This window comes from Poecilia reticulata, linkage group LG23 (assembly GCF_000633615.1).
Source record: "Poecilia reticulata strain Guanapo linkage group LG23, Guppy_female_1.0+MT, whole genome shotgun sequence".
Lineage (NCBI taxonomy): Eukaryota > Metazoa > Chordata > Actinopteri > Cyprinodontiformes > Poeciliidae > Poecilia > Poecilia reticulata.
Window position 1 is genome coordinate 8,639,323 of NC_024353.1, and position 23,295 is coordinate 8,662,617.

The 23,295-nt window shown below is 38.2% G+C and overlaps 2 protein-coding genes across 3 annotated transcripts in view; one reads left to right on the top strand and one right to left on the bottom strand.

Moving 5' to 3' along the window:
* cerk (ceramide kinase) overlaps positions 1–18,608 on the bottom strand; it is a 39,043-nt gene extending 20,435 nt beyond the window's left edge. The window contains exons 1-5 of the mRNA XM_008401156.2: positions 18,355–18,608; positions 5,047–5,178; positions 3,581–3,703; positions 909–1,034; positions 191–257 (exon numbers count right to left, since the gene is read on the bottom strand). Coding sequence (XP_008399378.1) covers positions 191–257; positions 909–1,034; positions 3,581–3,703; positions 5,047–5,178; positions 18,355–18,493 — 587 coding nt within the window. The 5' untranslated portion in view covers positions 18,494–18,608. The remainder of the gene's footprint in view (positions 1–190; positions 258–908; positions 1,035–3,580; positions 3,704–5,046; positions 5,179–18,354) is intronic.
* A 1,854-nt stretch (positions 18,609–20,462) lies between these two features.
* Positions 20,463–23,295, top strand: part of tbc1d22a (TBC1 domain family, member 22a) — a 130,094-nt gene continuing 127,261 nt past the window's right edge. Inside the window, exons 1-2 of one of the 2 annotated variants that reach the window (XM_008401153.2) lie at positions 20,463–20,805; positions 21,239–21,295. In XM_008401153.2, coding sequence (XP_008399375.1) covers positions 20,744–20,805; positions 21,239–21,295 — 119 coding nt within the window. In that variant the 5' untranslated portion in view covers positions 20,463–20,743. The remainder of the gene's footprint in view (positions 20,806–21,238; positions 21,296–23,295) is intronic. The other variant, XM_008401152.2, reaches the window with a different exon arrangement.

The window sequence follows — 23,295 nt, forward strand, 5'->3', positions numbered from 1 at the left end:
TATATATATATAAATTACAATGTATCTCAATGCAGATTACTCAACAACAGAGACTTAATGAGCCTCTCAGTGACTTTATTAAAACATGAGCAGAAAGTCAACAGAAAAGCCACGGGCAAGAGTCAGTGGTTCAAAAGCCCGAAAGCAGCAGCAGCAGCAGCAGCAGCAGCTACCCTGCTGAAGTACTCACCCATCATAATCGTCTAGATTGGCCTCCGTTTTCAAGTGGTCCCTGGCATGATTAGCGCGCTCTGTAACTGTGGAAACCAATTAAATAGCAGGCGTTAGCGCAAGTGCAATAAAAGAAATGTACAGACGAAATAAGTGGCGGAGCAGGCATTTTAAAAAACAAAAAACAAAAGAAGCATAAAACAAAAACGCTGCACTTTGGATGCATTCACTAAAACCCACTGAGCAGATTAATGTTCAGGAAAAAAAAAGCCAGGCGCAGAGGCACAAACAGCCTAATTCAGCTATTGTGGGGTGTATTAACAAAATGAGCCCCGAGGCAGAAAAAAAAAAATCCTCGTCATTTCAACAGTAAATCTGTTTACTAGGCATATAATCCCAGCACATACAAAAAAAAAGATCATGTGACTCATAGCGGCTATAGGAAGCCCAGAGTGAATGGTGTTTCCCCCTGGTGGGCCATCAATACTCAAGAATATACACTGTAGCAAACACTTATTGAATAATAGATGACTTTGGATGCTCAAGCTTATCGGGTATCACAGCTTCCATTAGGGGGGTGGTAGGATTAATGCCGCCATAAGGCAAAAATCATATCCTCGCGAGGCCACCTGGCCCCCACCCCGCAAGAGGCTACGCTGCCAGCGGAGATGTATACGGTGGCCTTTGAGTCTCATTTTTAATTTAAATGTTGCGGCGCTCCACCGTCGGATACCCACCAATCACGTCTGTAAAGATGCCGGCCCGCCGGAACACCGGAGCCACCTTCTGCTCGTAAATGCGCTCCCCGCGCCGCTTCCCTCCGTACGGATTGATGTACACCAGCAGGTTCTTGGGTCGGTTGGCTGCAAAGTGAAGGATAGCAGTTGGAAATATCTGACTTTTTTTTTTTTTTTGACAACCGCTTGATTGGTCTTTCATTAACTAGAGACCTTTTTTTAAAAGATGATCACCAGAATGGGCTGTTTGAAAGACAAACGAGGTGTCGCTAACTGTGGAAGGAGTGTGGAGCAAATTACAGGCACTGCATCATCTGGTGATGAAGTTCCAAAGTGGCGCGCCGGCCGGGGAATGTCAAATGGCTTGTTTGGGGCCGCTTTGGAAAAAATAAGGTGCCGGCTCAAACTAAAAGCGATCTGAATGGGATCAAGTGTTAAATGAGCACAAAAAAAAAAAAATGGCTTCGTATCATTTGGCAATAAGACAAAAATTCCATTAGGTTACATAAATGGCTTGTCAGCAGTGATGTAAAGGTGCAGCCGCGGAGGAGACGGACGCTGTTAGAGACGAACAGACTTCATCTTCGCAACGAATGTGGTTAATTTCATTGAATTGGTTCATCTGTGGGTATGGGGCACTTCAGATGAATTACACCCACCTTCCGATCTTTATTCTACATGTTTGAGAGACACCGAAAGCTACGGAGCCGGATCATTTTTCAAACGTATTGGCCCTGGAGTGTGTCACATAATTTTATACTCAATTAGTGCTATAGCTCGCTACGTTACTAATAGTATTATAACATGTAATGTGATACATCATAAAAAGACATTACATATTAGCATTTAATAGATTTAATGAAATGTCACACATTGCTTAATATATTCTTATGCTACAAGTTAATATGCTTTGTCTATGGAAATATATTTAGAGCAATTTATAATAAAACAGCTTAAGTGAGCTTCCAAGGTGACCGATTGGCCACTTTTTACTTTCCTGTTAATCATTTATTTAGACCTACCTGGTATAGTTTGGGTTCCAATATTTTCTTAGAAAGCTTGGACAGCAAAATGTAATGAGTTACTCTTGAATTCAAAGTTCTCGCAAAACAGAATCGTACAAATTGATTACTTTTTGGATTCGCCACAAGTCCAACCCACCTGAGTCAAAAGCCTGAATTGCTTCCTTGTTTACTCAAGTTCCTGCTACCAAACCAGCCACGTGACTTAAGTGTTGACACTGATCATTTTAAACCTTCAATATTGACTCACTGTACAACCTGCTACAACCTCTTAGCACATAAAAATACAGCTTTTGCAGTAGTTATAACATGCTGAAATAAATCAGTGTGTGATATCAACATAAAGTGTATTACTAGTTGTACTTTTGAAATTCAAATAATTGTAATAAAGTAATTTAACGTTTAACTTAAACAAATTTCATGTAAACAAATTGAATCATCAGTAAGGTTAAGGCAATGACCTCCCACCGCTTCTTCCAAACATTGTTCCTTCTGGAAATTGTTGAAATTCAGTTAAATTTAGATTATACAAAAAAGAAAAAAGTTTGTGAACAATCCGTTCATTGCTATTTTTCATTTTGCTGAGACCTCCAGCAGCTATTTTTGTCAGCTGTGAAATAATGTCACCTTTGAACTCATAAATGAGGACCATTAAAACCTTCTACTGCTGTCGTCATTTGTGCAGAACAGCTGAGAGTTACATAACAAAATTAGTAGAGTTTATAAAGAACAGTTATCAGTTTGTCCAGTGGCAGAATGACCACTGGACAAGAAACATTAACAATACATTTTATTGGAATTTGAATCTGCTGGGACGGCAACACTTTTGTATTGTTGGGGGGGAATTATGAAATTTTTTCAGTTCGTCACAAGTCTTGTAAGGAATGCATGAGTTCTCATCAGATGAGTCCAGATTAAATTTGTTGGCCTACATGCACAATGAAATGTGCAGTAGAAAATAAAAAACTCAGTCGTCAGGGTTCATTGTCCTGCATTTTTAAACCATGCCCTAGATCAAATTTATGGTACACGCTCAGGCATTTGCAAAAGCTGAGTGACATGTTATCACCTCAAGAGTTTCTTGAGGTGATAACAACCCAACCATAAAACCAGCTGTGTTGGGCCAAGGCTGCATCTAAAACCTGCAATACTATCCTTTACGACTGGAGTTGGACACTTCTAGAAAAAAACATTTTTGTGTTGGCACAGTGCAAACATTTGTTTGCACTGTGCTACTGTTTTACTGTATGACTCTGTTGTGTTTTTCTGATCATAATCTAAATCAAGCCGCCGCCCACCCATCCCTTAATGTGAGTTTAGGTGGTTCACTGTGTCAATTAGTGTTTAATTGATAGGTCAATGTTACCTACCTGGATTTCTGTCACAAGACGTTTTGGACAAAACCCAGACGGCATCCTGCTCAGTTTCTGTCAGGTTAATCAACAGCTGTCTGAGTGTGAAATGGGCTTTGCACTTTAACCTGTTACTTAACATTCTTCTGCTTGCGTTTATTTGCCCCTATCTGTGCTGATAGCAGCTTAACAGTCAGTTTGGATCATTCATGATTCATTTATGACACACAGATGCATACTGAGCGTCCAGTCGGTTCAGAGTGCATCCCCCGTATCTGCAGCATTAAGTAGCACCTACTGAGTAATGATAGCTGCTCGTTTGCAACTTGGATCCACTGCTCGCAGATCTGCTGGTCGGCGCAGTGAAAGGTGACGTCGGCGCAACACCACAGGTGTTGCCTGGTCCTCCTCACGTAAGAAACTGCACAGACAACAAGAACAGTTACTACAGAGAGAAAAAATGTAAAAGATGAAAATAAAAATCCCCCTCCGATATCCTAAAAGTGCTTTCTAATGTCAGAATCGCTAGCTGCACTGCCATTCGACATGAAGTTGCACAAATTGAAATTACAAAAATAAATTTGCGAAAAAGGAGGAGTTTCTCAGCCGTATCGAAATGAGCGTGTTTTGGAAAACTGCAATGGAAACACTTTTTTTGCATCACACCAGTCACGTGATGAAAAATCAGATGTTACTACTGGTGGAAACGACAAAGATGACAGGAAGTTTTTTTTTTTTCTCAGACAATGTGCAGCTGGCTTCACCAAAGCCATTTTGGCATCGCATAGTTCATAAAAAGTTGTGTGTTAAATCTGTAGCTCTTTAAAATCGCTAACTACAATATCCGGAAAATGCTGCAGACGTAATTGCTCCCAAGTATAAGAAGCTCGTTGCTCCGACGCCTGAATAAGACGCAGATGTCTCTGATGACTGATAGATGAATTGTGAATCTCATAACTCATTCTAATGACCTATCATATGAACAAACTTATTCACATGTGATTTTAATTTGTTTCTCATTTTATTGGAAACATAGCAATTGTGTTTTTTCGACATTAGCAGAATATAAACAGATTTTTGCACATTTGTAATGGAAGAACCCATTGTGACTCAACCTGGAGTTTACTAAGTGTTACTTTTTTCTTGTGTTTTTATTTTTTCTCACTGATCATTACTCCAAGGCTTTGCTGCATTGCAGCCTTGCCTTGTAAATGAACCTTAGCTGTATCCCAATCAACTCGGTCTGCCACAGATTTTAGTGAATGAGTGAGATAAGAAGACGTGGGGAGGTGGGAAATGAGGAGGAAGTCAGCAAAGTGAGGCATGGTTGTACCGAGGAAGAAGGAGGAAAAAAAAAAAGCATTACTGAAATATTTACATTAAGGAGCAGGAATTCCCTCACTAAGCACTTTTGGCAGCAGATTTACTCACTAAGCATTTCAATGTCAAATCATCGCACTGAATATTTCTATCATCAGATAAGAGTCGGCCTTTCAAGGAGGAGCCACAGTCCAAATCATTTCTTGCATGTGCAGCAGGGATGTCGGAGAGAGTCTGAAAAGTATTTTGTGAATTTGTTGCATAACCAGAATTTTGAGGGATGGGACATGTCTTTGAAGATAAGCTTCAGCATAATGTGGCATCACAGTTTTGTGAAAATTAGTCCATGTCAGTGTAAGTAGTACTAGTTCTCATTTTCCCCAAAAGGACCCTTTAAAACTTTAAAACTATTCCCAAACTTGTAGAGTAGTGTAACTGCTGCACCTGTGAATGCATAGGGATACTGCTGAGAGGGCTGGTTTATCTTCTTCGGATGGCTCCTGGCTTGTGCGTCAGCTTCGTCTTCTGTCTTGTGAACTGCCACAATTTCACACACTTTAACAGTCTGGCTGTGTTCTGCGGAGAGATTGAATTGACAGTTTAGTTCAGTGGTGACTGCAGCTTGATGATAAGAGCCAGAAAAGTTACACATACACAGATTCATGAGTTTGTGGTGGCAAAGAAAATACATTCTGTCCTGCAGATGATGAATGGAGTAACTGTCTACTTAGAAAATGCCTTCTGGAGCTGGTAGTGACACAAACTGATGCGACAAAAGGTCAAGTCTTGGCAATGGGAACATTACTCTTTTTTGGTGGGGGTACAAGTTTAACATCCAAAGACTCTTAAAGAGTGAAGATTCTTAGCGCACAGTGGAGCACTGCCTCGTTGCAGATTTTTGGTGAAATGTAACTTTTCATAGCTAAAAGATTTGAAGGAAATTCAGCTTTGGAAGCTGAAATATCTAGGCAGAATGCTACCCAACATGCTACTGTCTGCCAGTCCAAAAGAACCACTTGTTTTCCTCAGTGCTGATGGCAGAGCTTCCAAGAGAGAAAGTATGAAAAATTGCATATGCTAGCTTCTGCGGCCATGCTAAGATAGTTTCACTATGCGTATCAATGTATAAGGTGCATTTGGTGTTTCAACTATTAAATTAGGCAGTTATAAGTGTTTTGCAGAGGGTGCAGATTTTAGCTAATTGAGTGTAAGCACTGCATTTTGTCAAAATCATCAAGCAAATACACATCAAGAGTTTCTTGATTACGTTCATAGCTGAATCACTGTGCAACTGGTTAGTTTCAATACTAATTTTTAACTGGATGGTTACTTATAGTTACACCAAAGTCACCTGCAATCGAAGACAGATGGCTGAAAAGAATAAGATTTAAAGGTTACACTAATCTGTGAAAAGATGACCGGATCAACAAAAGGGTGAAACTTTAGCATTAGTACATGGATATTTACCTTGCTATTTGTAAATGTAATTCATTTATTTTAACCAGTGTGTGACTGATCAGTTTGAAAGTAACTTTATCTGCAATGTAGTATAAAAAGTCTTTTTCAGTTACTTGACATTTGCTTTTGAGTTTGTTGAATGCTGAGTTAATGTGGAAGCAACGAGAGTTAGCTAAAACAAAGCAACATGCTAACCTGTACTAAAATGACATCAGGGTCAACAAAAGCTTGTATGAGGAAACATTGTGATAAGCCAGATGTGGGAAATACTTTGATTAGACAGGGTGTAATATTATATTACCAAGATATGATAATGAGTTATTTTATCACCTTTGAACCCTATTAGTTTGAAAAATCTAGCACAGCACTATAGAATGTTTCAAAGGTGCTAACTTATCAACAGTCAGTATCTTGCCTACACTTGATTACTTTCTGCATTTCATTTATTTCAGTTTATTTACATAGCCCTAATTCACAACAAATTTGTGCCTTAAGGCACAGAGAGCAACTTGATATACAAAAATATAGTCAATTCAATTGTACAAGTTTTACTCATACATTCCAACTTGTTTACAGTTATGAAACAATTCAGTTATGTTGAGCTTATTAATATTTGTAAGACGTTTTCTACCAAGCTGATTTTGCAGCAACCACTTTCATCTGAACGAGCATGTAGCAACTTTGGACAGTCAACTGCAACAATATGAAGCAATTCGCCGTCCAAAGTATGGATATGTGTGTATGATTTGGAGAATCAGAAATTCCCACCGGAAGCTGAATTCACTCTGAGAGACACTTGGTTCCTTTCACAAACACTGAACTGAATAGAAATAAATCCGCTTAGTCCCAAGAGACCTTCAAAGTGTTTACAGGCAGTACTTCTTTTCCCACAGGAATGGGAGTCGGACGCTTGTTTCAAAACTCTTGGGGGTTGGAGGAAAGAAAATGTGCTTTTGTCTGAGTGGCTTGGTCAGTAGCAGAATTTGCAGGTCAGAGTGGGACCGGGTACCTCCTGGTAGATGATGGAACGATGGAGATTAAAGGGCTGTTATGAGACATTACAGATTCTTAATCTGCTTTCTTTTTCACTTTCAGGCATAAAATCTAAAAGGCATGTCCTCCAGAGCTGCGAAAGTACAAAAAACCTGCTTCAGTACGGCAACAAAAGGAAAAAAACAGAGTAAGGTGGATGCCTCGAAAACCGCAAAATCCACCTTTGAACAATTTCTTTTTTAAACTGAGACGTCCAGAAAATTCAGTTATAACAGAACAAATTCCAAAGAGGACTTTAATGCAAGTACGTTTTACCCACTTCAGGTTTACTGACCTCTTCAACTGCATCGCATATACAGGGCCTTGCAGCCCCTCGTACAAATTTATTCAGCAGATATGATGAAATGAATGGGAGAGAGGCAGAACATATTATTCCTCTCCCGGGAGTCCCTGAGAATGGGATTTCATTTCTTTCTCAAATAAAGGTGATATGCCATGCAGGCATGAATAACTTTATGGCCATCGATATTCACATTTTGACAAATAGGAGGACGACTTATGGGCATGTGGGGGTCGATGGCTTTATTTCAGCAAAAAGGAGAGAGAGAAAAAATGAGAGTTTCATTCCAACACCACATGAAATATGTTCAAGCTCTAAACTATGCAGATGGCCTTTAGCTCTGAACAAATGCCTTAGCGCTTCTTTGTTGCATGGCTTGGGAGTGCCAAATGTTTGCTGTTATTATGCAAAAAAAGATGATACATAACTGATACATCGGTGTAGCTGGAGGGAAATATTTCCAATTACATACAGTGTGCTTTCAGCATAGGTGCAAAAGCAGAGACCACAATGTAATATCAACCATCCGAGCAAACGACCCACCAAAAACAGCACCTGATGGAAGGCAGTAAAATGTCTAATTCATATTTTACTGAGCTCAGACTCCAAAATGGCTGCGCACAAATAAAACATAGTGAAAGTAACAGATTTACTGGTTGTATCTTTACGCCTAGTAAATTCTACACTTAAAATAAACATATTATTACTGGTTTGTATTGTTAATAGTAATCAGCCATGACAAAACATGGTTAGTCCTTTTGTTTTCTGACTTGCAGATAAAATGCTCCCGGCTCCGGTGTAGCGTCGCTACCAGTTCCAAGCTCTGACTTGGATGCAGATTTTAGTCCAGCATGTGGATGTGAACATTAAGTCTAGTTTTTTATGAGAAAAGAAAAGTACTGCTAGAACTCATCGACAGCATCATGTATTCTTTATGTAGTCATGGCTTATAGAGTATTCTTTTTAAGCAGAAAACCTTTTTATTTTGACTGTTGCTAAAAATAAGATTGATCTACCCAAAAGTATAGACTCTCTGATTCATTAAATTTAGGTATTTCAGTGACTTTCATGACCACAGGTATATAAAATCCAGGAACTAGCGCTTCTACAAACATTTGTGAAAACTGGGTCGATCTTAGAAACTCATTGATCGTTTCCTCGCAATTAAATATTTCACAGCCAACTGCTAGCGGTATAATAACAAGGTGGAAGCGATTGTGAATGATAGTAACTCATCTGTGAAGTGGTGGGCAACGTAAAATCCCAGAGCAGAATCGGTGAAAACTAAGGCACAAAGCAAGCAGAGGTCACTTTTGGCAATATGGAGCCTCAGAGGTTTTCCACAGAACAAAACCCTGATTCTCTTTGGTACGATATTGCATCCTTAAAAGACAAAACAATTCCATTTTTACATTGTTTTATTTGTGCTACATCTTTGATGACTGATGCTAAAAACCTTAGTAGAAGATCTTAACTTGCATCTTTCTTTCTAAGGCTCTGTGTTGACATCTCTGTCCTTAAGTGAGCTGGGGAAGCAATCAATATCCTTAGATCCTTAGAATGCCCCAATGACTCCACCGTACAAACATGGAGACTGAAAGGCATCATCTCGTCCACACACAGTTAGATGACAACACAGACCCACACACAAACGTTGCAGGTTTCAGCTGAGTGTAGTCCCTAAGCTAGATGCTAAGCCCCTGGCTGTACAAGCCACATCCTCTCTGCTTGGCTCTGACATACTCTCTTCTTTGTGGCTGTAAAAAGTCTGAGGACTGGCAGTGAGCCAACGAGGGATGCCTATTCATAACGCAGGGCTCGAAGTTGGTAGCAGGGAGTCCGGAGGGGTATTTCTGTAAGTCAGCTTTTCAGGAGGTTGCGGGGAGGAAGGCGTTATTTTCAAATGTCTGAAGCATGTTCAAGATGTGGGGAAAAAAGCAAAACATGTGGTTTTGTTGCTTCAACTGTCCAACGACATATGGTGTTTCTCACAGGGAGAACTGGCATAGTTTATATAAGACATCTACCTCCAATATTTTTGATTTGCAACTAGCAAGGATTCAGAGAAAATAGAAAACTGCTTGTTTTGATATGAAGTTTCTATTAAGATGGAAAAAAAAAAATCTTTCCATTATATCTATGAAGCTCTGGTCCAAATCAGTCAAATGTGAGTTTATTCAAATGCAATTGAGTTTTCCTTCTGAAAGCTGAAAGGATAATGTTGGAAAATCCGGATAAATATTCTCAATTGATTGAGAAAAACAGATTTCAGCCAAAAATCTGCACTATTCTTAGTACAAAGACTTCTATTGAGGTTGAATGCAGAGATCCAAAAACGTACTTTTAAGCAGAACAACATTCTTATATAGGAGTTTGTTTACCTTATGACTTCTCTAATGTCCAATTTTCTACAGTGTATTGTAAATGCATTCATACTACTTGATGTTTTGCCATTTTAACCCCATCCGATATTAGGTCAAACTCGGACAATGATCTAAAATGAAGACAGGTACGCAATTTCTGTCTGTCATGGCAACACTAAACCTTTAGAGTCCTTGAACAGCTTTGTGTTGGTTGGGAGTGAATACAACAATCTTTGGTCTGGATCATTTAGTTTCTCTATCCAGCACTGTGAACAGGAAGCACATGAGATGGATTACATGTGTGTGGGATTAGCTTTCATCACAGGTTTCTGACACAGATCCCGTAATCATATTTTATAGAAAATAATGTTATTTGAAAACTATTCAATAAACTCCTTCAAACTTTCATCCATAATTCTTAAAACTACATCCACAACACTGAATACAGTTCATTTTGTAGCACTCCAAATAGATATCTTTTCACATAATAATAAGGCAGTAGGCGTGGACATTTGCCACAAAAAGCCTAAATTAGTGGGGCTTTCACAATTATGTGTGTCATTATTAGAAGAATAAAGCATTAAATTTTTGGTGACCAGGCCTTTCTGCTACAAAAGATGCCGAATTCAACTTTCAGACACTGGTCTACAGGCAATAATTATTTCCTCGAATAATGGAGCGCTGAGCTTTGTGTGACTGTAATAAAGCTTAGGAGGTCACCTAGATTTGTGTGCTTTGAGTAGAAATACTATCTGTCCTCTAATTCAGGTTCTTGGCTCAGGAGGAGGGCTATTGTTCAGAAACAGAAACTTAGGACTAAGTTGTTGCTCTTAGCGTAGAGCAGCATGGGAATCCATCACTGCATAATGCACCTATTAAGGTTGACCTAAATTCTCTGAAGCTGCAATAGTAGCATGACTATGCACACCGAAACCCTCTTATTTCTCCTGTGACATTTCAAATAGTCCACAAGAAAGTGCCAGTGAGTGTTGAAACTATTCATTTAGGAACTATTTCAGTTGTCTGTCAAAGTCTGCACCTCCTACATTTTAACTCATCTCTTCTCCTTGTAAACGTAAAATGTCGTTTAGTTTGGAAAAGTCATTTTGCTTAGTGAAGTATTAACAAATGTGTACAAGGAGTGAAGTATTACACCAATTTAGTCAATCAATATGCCAGAAATATTTGACATTCCACAAACTGAATTCATCATCCATCGAACCACGTTGAAGATCTTTGTAGTGCACAACTGTTTTCTAGACAAAACAAGACATTTGTATTGAGTTACCCAAGACAATTAACAATTCTCTCTGACATTTTATAGATGAAACATTCAAGCAAGAACATAATGAGTACATTAATCAATGGTGAAAATAATTGTTGAGGACAACCATACGCAAAACAAATGAGGTATATGTCAGCTCAAGCAAGGATCACCCAAAGACCAAGATCGACAAGACCGTTTGGGAGTGGTAAACAAACACTTTATCTCAAAGTTTACCACAATTAAACTCATTTAGTACAGAGTGCAGCACTGCTTTTGGGTCATTAATGTTCATACGGAGTGCGGGTGAGTGAGAATCGTTTCAAATGTGATGTATTGAGACACCAATCTATCCCTGGAGATGGTCTCTGTTGCATTTTGGTAATCAGAAGAGATTAGAATAACTTTCTATGATGAACGGAAGAGGAAACATGGCTTGCTAAGGTGGATGAGATGCGTTGCCAAGTGCTGTGATGGTAGTTTAGCTGATGAGACTGACTGAGTGAAGATGCACAGAATGCTTTATGTAGGCTCCATATTTGTGAATGTAGCTATTTCGTTAGCTAACCAAAGGACTGGATATGCTGAGAATCTTTATCTTGACGCTATGGAGACTATTTGACTAAGTGGAAGCAGCAATGGAAGTGCTGGAAACTACTGCCACCCCATCAACCTTAACAATTAGTTACCATGGTGACTGAATGCAGTCTGGAGGACTGCATTCAGTCCTCCAGTCCTCCAGAATGAATGCAGTCTGGAGGACTGCATTCAGTCTTCCAGACTGCATTCAAGAAGAGTGGCTTTTTAGACAAGTCGATCCTGCTTCTTGGACATAACGATACATCATGACAGATGCTACTCCTCTCCCAAATGTTACATACATCTTCAAATAATCTCCCTTAATGGTGACATTACGACCACTGAATAATTCCAGTAGCCTGTAGGTTCTTGTTTAACGGTGAAAACAGATATGACCTGTTGAGTCATAGACTTTGTGAGATTCTTGAAGGTATGCTGTGATGTCTGTAAGATCTTTAGGTTTAACTTGTCCCCTAAAAATGCCTGATCCAATAGTTCATCACCTACAAACTCGTGCACGTCAAAGGAGTCCTGAATTATTTCTGCTATGTAGCATGATGCAGTATCCTGCTGAAAGATCTGCAGCCATTTTAGACTGTTCTGTGGCTTTGGTGCCTAAATGAACAACAAACCATGATGCACTTTCTATTGCAGTTTTTGGAAAATATCCTTGAGGTTTCTCTGAAGGGTAATTTTTCCTTTGCTGAGAATTACCAACGGGAAATAGCATTTGTTTGTTTGTTTGAGGATGTCATGCATTAGTATAACCTAACAACTGTGTGATGAGGGATTATATTTCCCCTGATTTGACAAATATGTATAACAGCAGTAGTTTCAGTCAGGACTAACCTGATGAGAACCTGTGGGATCAGAGACTGCATTGTACCTCTAACAAGAACTTGTGACTGTGCAAGAATGCCAGCATTCTGCTTATTATCCAGCTCTTCCTGCTTTCCCAAAAACAAGGTGCTATCCTACCTGACAGGATTCCACAGACATTGCTTCACATTCACATAAGATCTGAATTGCTTGTCATAAACCTGGGGGTTTAAAAGGCCCAACAAGAGACGTCTCATCAGCCCAGAAAAAAAAACAATGAGGTACAAATCAAAGACTTAGATCAGCAACACTGATTTTGATAAGAACACCATACCTGCAGGATTTTCATGTTTGCGCAAGTGATTTTGTGTTTATATTTATGCATATGATAATGATATTTCTGACAACGCACTCCCCAGGCCTCACCTTCTCACAACAACAAGCTGTCATCGTATTCACATTCTGCTGTTGTTCTCGCCACCCCTCCCAGTACACAGTGGATCAGTTTGTAATCCCTTTATTGTTACTGTGGTTTTGCAGTGACAATGTGTGAGAGGACAAGCTGCTGCAAGCTTAAGAAAATGCTCGCTTGCTTTTGTAGGTGTTTGCATAGGCTGATGTCACTCCTGCGCCGCTTTTGCATCTTGCACTCCAAATGACACGTAACACGAGTGCGATGGACGAGATAAGATTTAACCGAGGGTGCGAAACTGATAAACCTGCTTATGTAGTACGGAAAAACGCTCTCCTTTTTTTCTTTTTCTTTTTGTTAGAAGAAAAAAACACCCTTTCCCTGAGCCGGATTGAAGTTTCAGAACTACACAACAAACCACAGACACAAGATTGCGTCGGTTTAATTAGCCTCGGAGGTCAAACCCCTGCAGCCTTAGTCTTAGGTAAATAATTGCAATCAATGCAACTGGAGATCCCTTAATGCTGCCAGTGATGCGGCATAAACCGTCACAGTTTACCCCATACCCAGCTGTCATATCCTGGCACTGTTTATTTCCCTGCATCTTTCGCGCTCTCCTCCTCTCTGCAGCCATCTCTCAGCACACAGACAGGCCTGTGCATTGAGCACCAGCTTTAGATTACAAAGTACAGATCTGCCTGGGTACACATGGCAGTGAGCTGTCAAACAAGACATGCGGATTTCTCCCAGGCACAGCGGTGTTTGTTGAGCCAACGCTTTGGCAAACAGATGGAGAAGAAAGGACAACCAAGGAGGAAGGTATAGCAGGAGAACAGTCGCTAGCGGTGCAATGAAACTTCAAGTTCACTTTGTGGAAAGTTCCAGTCAGAACAAGTTGGAGCGTATCGGTATATTCCAAATTCTTCTTCAAAATGTGGATTGGCAATACGATTATCGCGATGCCTTAGCAATCTGGCAGAGTGTGTATTGATGACTTTTTAGAGATCACCTTAACTTGTCATTTGCTGACTTTTTTAAATAAGTTTCCAGTGTTTTTTCCAACATTGTTTTTAGTAGAATTCATATCCAAGAAGCAAAAGCTTTTCTTGGAAGCTATTGCTTCCAAGCTATTGCTTCCAAGAAAAGGAGCTGCCAAATATGACACCAAGAAACAAAAGTTGTTACATTGGACTCATAACTAATTCCTGTAATGTACTTTAAAAGGAAGACCAGAATTTCTAGGAACTCACTTTTGCACTGAAGTACAAATATGACGTGGTGCATATTTGTTTTTTGGAATTTGAACGAAACGGTACAAGCTAAATAAGTGTTAATAATAAACCTGGAAACGGTAAGAAGTTGGCTATTTGTGTAAACTTTACTGTCAGTATACACAAATAAAATTTATACATTTTAAACTGGAACTATCACAATGGTCTTGCACACATTTCTTGGAGGGCAGGTTATAAAAAAGAAAAAAAAGTGGGATCTAGAGACTAGTAGTGAACACTACTTATTCCTGAGAAGTAGTCCAGACCGTGTGCTTAGATTTAGAAATCCCGCAGTTTCTTTTTCTAAATACGACAGGATCAAAACACAAATACGTAGAAGAAAGGCAAAAACAAAAATCACCCTAAGAAATGATTCACAAAAACCCATGCAGGTTATGTTAGGCTCTCTGTGTAGCCCTTCTTCATTTTAAGAGTCAACCCGGCTGTGTTGTGGATAATAGAAGCTTTTGCTTCCAAGAAAAGGAGGTGCAAGTGAGACTAAAGCGGCTGTCTCTTGATTCTGTGTAGCAGCGCGTCAATCGGGGCGTGATGGTGTTGCTTACTTGATCGGCGAGCTCAGGTCTGAAAAGAAAGCAACACCATCCAGTTATTCCTGCTCACCTGCCGAGTGACTTGACACCACTATTGTAATCATAAACAAGTGTAGTCAGAGAACGGGAAGAAGCAGTGTTTATGAAACACCGTCACTGGAAAGTAATTTCACAGCAGACCATTTTGAACGGGTCATTAGTTCTGTTTCAACAGCAGCAGATAAGTTATGAGGCAACGTTTGTTTGTCTGATGCAAACTATTGATTGTAAAATGTGTTTTTGTAATTGGACCAAAGCGTGCGTTTAAATCAGGAAACTTAGCTTATTGGATTTTGGTTGCAGTTTGATTACATCATTTTTTAAGAGCATGATAAAAGCGGGATAGGCTGGGATAAGGATGGAGTGGGGATGAAAGAGAGCATCTTACACAAACTGATGCATAAAACATAGAGAATATTATTCAGTTAGCAGAGCATCAAGACAACATGCAAAAGTGACAGTTTCACAAATTAAATCTACACCAAACTAGCATTTTTATTGTACCAGCTTAGTATATGTGAAAAACTACAACAATTCATGTATTTTAATCATCATAACATGTATAAGGTAGTCAACTATTAAATAATAATTTGAACATTTTTAGCTGGACTAAGATGGAGTGCTTTGCATTGCAAACCTAAATTTCAATGTGCTTTATTGCAATTCTATCCAAACGACCAACACAATATACTATATATATATATATTATAATAAATACCTGATTTATAATTTTATTTTTTTTTTAGAAACTAAAACATACAATGACATTTTTATTTCCACCCCCTAAATAAATCCAGTAAAAATGAAATGCTTTCAAATTAGCTAGCCTCACAGTGCCCTCTCTGAGTCAATACTTTATACAGCAACTTTTTTGTTGGATCCTTTTTAGGCCAGTATGGTGGCAGCATCCTGGTGGCGCCATGGAGACGAGCTTTGTGGATTTTGCTTAAGGGTATCAAAGTAGAAGGGAGCTGAACAAAATGCACACCACACTTTTTGGATATATTTCAAGCATTTGATGTGCCATCTCAGTGAAAGTGTTTTTGTGTGTGTGTGTGTGTGTGTGTGTGTGTGTGTGTGTGTGTGTGTGTGTGTGTGTCTGTGTGTGTGTGAACAATACAAGCAACAACCAGTGATGTTATTCCACACTTCTTTCTCTCAGCATATGTCACAGAGTGACAATCAAGATCAGATTAAATCTCAAGCAGCAACATCTATAATCCTGCCTAAGAAGTGTGCATCTGTGTATGTATAATTCTATTCAGTGTTTATAATAGATCAAATTTGTTTTTAGAGGATTATATATATTTTTTATTTATTTATTTTTTTAAATGCTATGAAGTTCCCCTTTAGAATTACTATGCAGAGGACAGCAGTGAACGTTTACTACACTGCCCCAGTGTAAACACAGACAAAGCCTTGCAGGAAGAAGGAAGACTGGAAAGTTTGTGAAGCTCATTAATATATGCAAAGCTGCTGTGTGTGAAAACTGAGCCGCTCCTGTTTGGCTAAGTGCAAAGAGTTCAGGATAAAAAAAACAAATCCACCTGTTGCCACGCTCTCATTCTACATAAAGCTAATCAATGGCAAAAAAAAAACAATCAAATGCGAGAATCATTTTGCTATTTGACTTTGAGCAAAGACGAGACTGGTTTTTTTTAGTTTTTTTTTATCAGTGGCGTTTAAAGTTTTTAATTGGCCGAGAAGCATCCGTGTTCGATCCCTAATTCTGGTGTAAACTGACCCGCTCTTGTCCCTGCAATCACTGGCAGGATTTGATGAAGTCACGTCGAACGCTGACTCAATAAATGGAAGTCTTTATGGCAGGTTATTATAGGGCACTTGATACCACTTTGTGGAAGGTCAATGGCTGGATTCGAACCAAAGCGTGCGGCGGCAGCTGTAATCACTCCACTCGATATGCTACAGTAATTGCCGAGCGGGGAAGCCATTTAGGTGAACAAACATTAGCCTCGGGGGGATATAGGAAGACCCGATGAAGTGGAAGTTGCCTGATAGAAATGACAGAAACATTTGGGGGGCTGTTTCCCATTCCCATTAAAAGTAAAGAGACACTAAAGGATCAGACCATTAAACCTGTGCATGCTGAGTTTAGCGCAGAGTGGGAAACAGCAGCTTGCTATTAAAACAATTAAGTTTTGTTATTTGCCCAAAAATATGCTAAAAGAAAATCTACCAAAACTCTTTTTTTTTTGGTATTTTTGTACATATTTAAGTTTAAAGTTACCAACCTTTTTTTTTCTTCTTTTGGAAAAATCAATCAAATTAACTTACACAACAACACGCCGTGGTTAGTTTACCTTTTTTTTTATTTTTTTTTTATTCAGATGTTAAATGTTACTGAAAATAAAAACGTACCCTCTCAAAAACAAAGTATTGATGACATCACAAAAGGGACTCGGCAACTGATTAGTTACTTTGACATTTTAAACTTGTTGTTCACATGTTCTGAATCAAATTTCTTCAAATCTGATAGGCTGGATTATTTTCCCTCTGGTGATGTCATCGTCACAAACAAACACAAAGCGTATCTTGTAGATTTTTCTTCCTCAAAGTGGTTTGTAGTAACTTTTTATTATTATTATTATTATTATTATTATTATTATTATTTTATTATCATTATTATTTCACATTTCCTCCACTTAAATTAATCATTAAATTACCAATACAGGTACCCTGACCCATCAAAAATGGTAACAAACATCTGGTTGAACATCCTGAGCAGCAATCACCTTGTGGCTATCACTGTTAGCCCTGCCTACTGACTTTGATGAGTAAGGTTTCAAAATTCAAGATGTGCATCAACACATATTTAATCATGTAGTAAATTATTTAGACATTATTTATTCCTGTGCTGTACAGTTAGCCACAAAATTATCTATACGACTGGCAATATTAAATTTAAGGTACCAGCATGTTTCTTCTGACTGGAAAGTAATACTAACACTTGAATTGGATGTGAATCTGTAGGAAGAGCTAAAGATTAGGGTGATGACAAGGAGTTCACTGACTAAAGATGGATGTAAAAAACAACACTGGAAACAAGAAAAAAGATGAAATTATTACACAGGGTTTATTACTGCAATGCTATTTTATTTCCTGAAATAAAATACTTTTCAAATCTAAGCTTTTCTGATTTAATTTATCACATTATCACAAATATTTAACCAACAGCTTAAGATTTGAATTGTGTCACTTGTGGTCCAAAATCTGGAACCTGATGTCGGAACGTGCATGAGAAATCTTTATATTATCTACTTAAAAAAATTAAAAATAAATAAATATATATATAATATATATTGGAGGGGTTTAAAATCACACTTTTTATGAATGAGTTAATGAATGGCAGAGAGACCTAGTTTCTTGTAAAGACCTGTGGCCTGTCCTGACAGTTATAACAAGCTCTCATTACAACAGTTATATGACCCGACTCTTTCTCACTCTACATGTGTGTGAACCAGATAGGAAGCAAAAATACTTTTTATTCTGTTAGAGGAACAGAAAATGAAGGTCAACCAAGTGAGGGGAAATGCAGCTTTGCAAACAGCAGTTTGCCATTTAAAAGCTGTAGTTTAATTTCACAGAACAAATACAAGTTGACATAATTCTGTTTCTCCAGTCATGTCCTTGTGTTTGCCTTACCTGATTCAGAGGTCCCAGAGCTCCGTTTACTGCTTTTCTCAATTTCCTTCCACGCAAGAACAGCCGGATAGAGAACAACTTCTACCTTCCTCTGCTTCTGAAAAAGCTCCGAGCAAATTATTTTGTCTTGGTTCTCCATGGTGTCATTAGTTGTCGCAGTAACAAAATAAAAAACACGCTCATTCCAACTTTGTTACGACCTGCGTAACGAAGAGCGTCCAGCGTCTGTGTTCTTTGGCGACTCCGGTTGCGTAGTAGCCTATTATCAGACAGACGTCAACAAAGATCGTTGCGGAGAGATGACTCACTACGCCGTGACAAAAATAAATAAATAAAAAAAAGCGGTCCGCTTTCTATTATGATCACTTTTCACGACATGAATATAAAGTTGCCTTGCAAATAATTTATATTTTGTCTTGTTACAACTACTCTCTTAAAAGAATGTGTTGATTTACAACAATTTTTTTGTGTTATCAAGTACACATCTGGTTTAGTTTTCTTTTTGTGTTGTCTTATTTCAAGGTCAGGACACACAAATTATGTGCTAGCTAGACCATTGACCAATCACGTTACTCCTTAGATGTCTGCATTTCTGGAACTTTCCACAGGAAAAACTGTAAATTAAAGCGTCCACCACTGTTTTTTCTTCTTTTGTTTTATTAGTTTAACAGAGATAATGTGCAGTTTCAAAACGGGTTACTCAAACATACTTTGCACCAGATTGAGCGTAAGCTAGTTTTTTTTTCCATCTGTGGGGCTGATGCACTAAAATTATTTAACACAATTTTGTAAACAAGCACCATTTTTGTATTAAATAATTTTAACATCAACTTTTGTTGATTTGTTAGAACAGAAAATGTGTCCAAATTTTACACAGTATGTCATTCTTATATAGATACATTATTGTGTTGGATTTTGACACCATTTGTGTTAACAGATTTGCTCTAAAAGTGTACGAAACCCTTCATAAGTAGATTTTGTTAGTGAGAAAAAACATTTATTCTGACACCCCAAATAAAAGCCAGAGTAAAACTTCCTTCAGAAGTCCTTTTTTTCTGTCTTGTCTACAAATTCGGTTGTTTCTTAAAGGCCTCACAGGTTTGCAGAACATTATTGAACAAATAGCGTGATTAAGTCCTGGAAGCACCCCGTATGGCCAAGTAAAAAAGTTTTAAAGAAGTTTTAAAGCAGATTAGGCAATACAACTTTGAAGGTTACGCAAAGAGAAAGAATTCAGCCATTGTTGGGAGGGGAAAAAAGCAGTAAGAAGTGAAGTCTGGAATTTTCCATAAGCCATAAGAGGACACAGAAACATGCGGAAGAATGTGATCTGCCCAGATGAAAGCCACGTTGAATTTTTAGTTCTTAATGAGAAGTGGTAGGAGAAAATTCTAAATCCACACTGAACACACTTTTTTTTTTTTTTTTTACCAGCATCTAGAAGCTGATGTGTTTTCATGGGATACAATTCTTGGAAATTTCATCCCATTCTTGCACAGTTTGACATATAAATCAAAACAGTGCATAATATATTAAATAACTGTAAAACAATATCAAATCCAACATGTTCACTCTTAGTTTAAAAATTAAAGTAATGCTGCAAAAGCATACTTGCAGCTTTCGCAAGCATCACAGTAATGTAGCACAAAGTGAGTGCTCTTATTTTTCCACATATCCATCCTCTATCAAATTGTCAATGTTAGGAAACTGACATGTAGTAGTGACTTAAAGGATTTTTTTGTTTATATTTAAACACATATATAAATGTCTATAAGCAAGAACAAATGATCAGTTATTCTTGCTCTTGTCTATGCTTCGAACAAACTTTATATTCGTATTTGATAATTTAATTATCTTTAATTGGAGTTAGAAAAGTCAGTAAAGATGTACTTAGTTTGGTTGGTGACAAAAAAGCACAAAACTGTTTCCAGTTAATTAAGGGTCCTAATTTTTTTTTTTTTTTTTTTTTTTTTTACAACATTCAGACTAATGAGCCTATTCTTAACTACTAAGCTCTTCAGCAACAATAAAACATTTACAGGTGATTTTTTTTTTAAGGACACGCTGGTCCTCACGCTGGTTTTCTCCACAGATATATTTATGGGTGGTCTCCTAATCGAGACCCAGCCTGTAGTTTTAGTAAACATGACGTCAACAGTCCATTGAAATCATTAAACAGGCGAACTCACTTGTGATTGGCTAACCAAACGAAAGCGTCGCTCCAGCCAATCGCCGTCGCGCTTACTCGCCAATGCGGTAGTACCAACATGGCAGCTTTCTGAGTTTTGGAGGAGGAGAGCTGGAGTAAATACAGAGAAATTAAGCGTTTCTGAGACGAGGACAGGGTCAGGGAGCCTGAGCTCGAGACTTATTGGATTGTCGGCGGAAAATGTCGAGCGACGGGAACAAGAAACAGTTCTGGAAAAGAAACGCAGCCAAGGTTCCTGGCAGGTAAGTGACGTGTTCCCCCTTCTGCTGGCTAGCTTAGCAGAGTTAGCTTCTCTTAGTGGAGCTTCACACGCAGCTTTCACTTTAACTGAGAGCCATAACGTTGTGCACAAAGTTGACCAGTTTTGACTAAACTGACGTGGCACTGCTCATGTTACACTATTGCATTCTGTACCGTTTATATCTTCCTGCGTACAGCTGTCAAAGAGCTGCGATGCTAACATAGGCTAGCACCTTTTAAATCTCCCCGAAGTAGGTTTAAAGTTGTATTTGTTGCTACAGTCACTGACTGAATTATTGAAAGGTGCATTCTTATAGTAGTTTTCGTCTCCATAAATTGAAAACGTATCCTTTGCACAGATTGAAGGAAGCATATTTAGCCTGAACGGATGAGTCCATTCATTTCCTTTTCTCTCTCTCTGCTTTACTTCCTCAGTATTCAGCATGTTTACGGCGCACAGCATCCACCTTTTGACCCGCTTCTTCATGCCAAGTGAGTTCAGATTCTTTCATCAGTGCTAGAAAAACGCGTAACAATCTTTTTGGAGTTGTTAAGGCTCTTTATAATGTTTGTCATCTTCCATTTTCTAGATAAATCTAGGCTTTGGTGGCCCTCATCCCCCTTAGCCAATGAACTTTTAGGATTATATATACATTATCAATTGGACAGTCAAGGTGTTTCTGGAAATGACTAAAATATGTTTTTGTTTATATTTGACCCTTTAAGTTTGTAACAGGTTTAAAGCGTGCGATATTCTGTTTTCTCTTTCTCCCAAATTATTTGCTTCATGTTTGTAAAACTCATTCTTGCGGTGTGTTGAAAGTTTTTAGGGGTTTTATTTTACCAAAATTATTCTTTAAATGTTCAAATAAGAAAAGCTACAATGTCTCCAAGGCAGGGTGAACATTGTAGCTAAAACATCCAATCAAAGAGCAAGTTTTGGTCTGTTAGCATTGTCCATCAAAGTAAACCTCATCTGGAATAAATCTGATTTCAGATTTCAAAACTTTACCTTCCAAGCTGAAGAAGTGGGTAAAAATGAAACAAAATCAAACACATTTTTAATATTTAACACTCTTTTAATAGACTGGGACCTGTCTGGTTTGCATCTCCACTTTGTATTAGATAGATGTATTTCATGGCCACTATTTCTAAAGTGTACACATTTTGGAGTGAGACTGATCGGCTCTGTAGAGTCAGCAAACTGGAGTCCATTCTGTTGCGACCACTCCATTACAAAATAAATAACCGAACAAAACCACATGAAAAGGAGGAAGTGGAAGTACAAGAGCCTCTGTTATAAATCTTGAGAGAAACACTTCTAGCTAGATCCACACAGAAACCAGTGAAGACTTTTTGCTTTGCGGGTAGTTCACTGTGTTCTCCAGATTCTCGGATACAAGTGAGATTGTTAACAAATGCAAACTTTTACATGTTCATTTTTTTTCCTCAGAAGTTTTCAGATGTAATCTTACAAGTTTACTACAGTATTTGAGGACAAGGTGCAGCTTTTGCCCCACTGTTTACCTGTGTTGCTATGCTCTTAATCACAGTTTGATTTACAACACATATGTTTGTTTGTTTTTTTTTTTTGTTCCAGGTTTTATACAAATTTTATTGAGTCTTTTCCGCTTTTTTCTTTTTTTATGTACACTAAAGCACAGCAGGGGAACTCACCAATGTTTGAATGAATAAATGGGTTTGAGGTGTGTGTTATGTTTTGCTCCATTACTCCTAATGGACTACCATTTCATACCGAAAAGGAGGCAATTTCTTACCTATTAACCATTGTATATCAGTTCATTTCGTTACGTATTTAGATGAATTGAGTTAAATAAGTCTTGCAGAAATAAGTATATAAATCTCTTGTATATTTGAATTTGTGTTTTTTTTCCCCAATATATTGTGCAACCTATTTTTATTGATAATGGCTCTGATCCTCATTTAGCACAGATAAACCAAATGATCTCAGAATGGCTTCCTGTTCCTAGATATTATCCAAGTTTCACAACCAGATTTCCAATCAGTATTCAATAAGTAGATAATGTCCAATTACTTCAAAATGGACCTCCTTGGTTTTTAGATTGTTTTCCCATTCCAAAATATGTTTGATCTTACTGGGATCCAATTGACAGAAGCCACTTCAGCCTCTTGATGACATTGCTGAAAATGATGGCAGCCACGCCCAAGTCAAGAATGTGAAATGGTTTGTTGAACCAGTTGACATAAACAAAAACTGGGATGACATGGGCAAGACTTTAATACATGTTAGGAATGTCATACGTCGGGTCCTGCAGGATAGCCCTGGTGCCCTATTGCTTAGAAATTGCTCTGAAGTCTCACTGGAACCAACTCTACAAGAAAATCTTGTTTCTAAAGAACAAAGCATTTCATAATTATGTTTGGCACACAACAAGATTTAGTCATGTTAAGTGAAAACAAGATGCTACATAATCTCTGACAGACATTGGTGGGAGTGTGTAACTGTTATG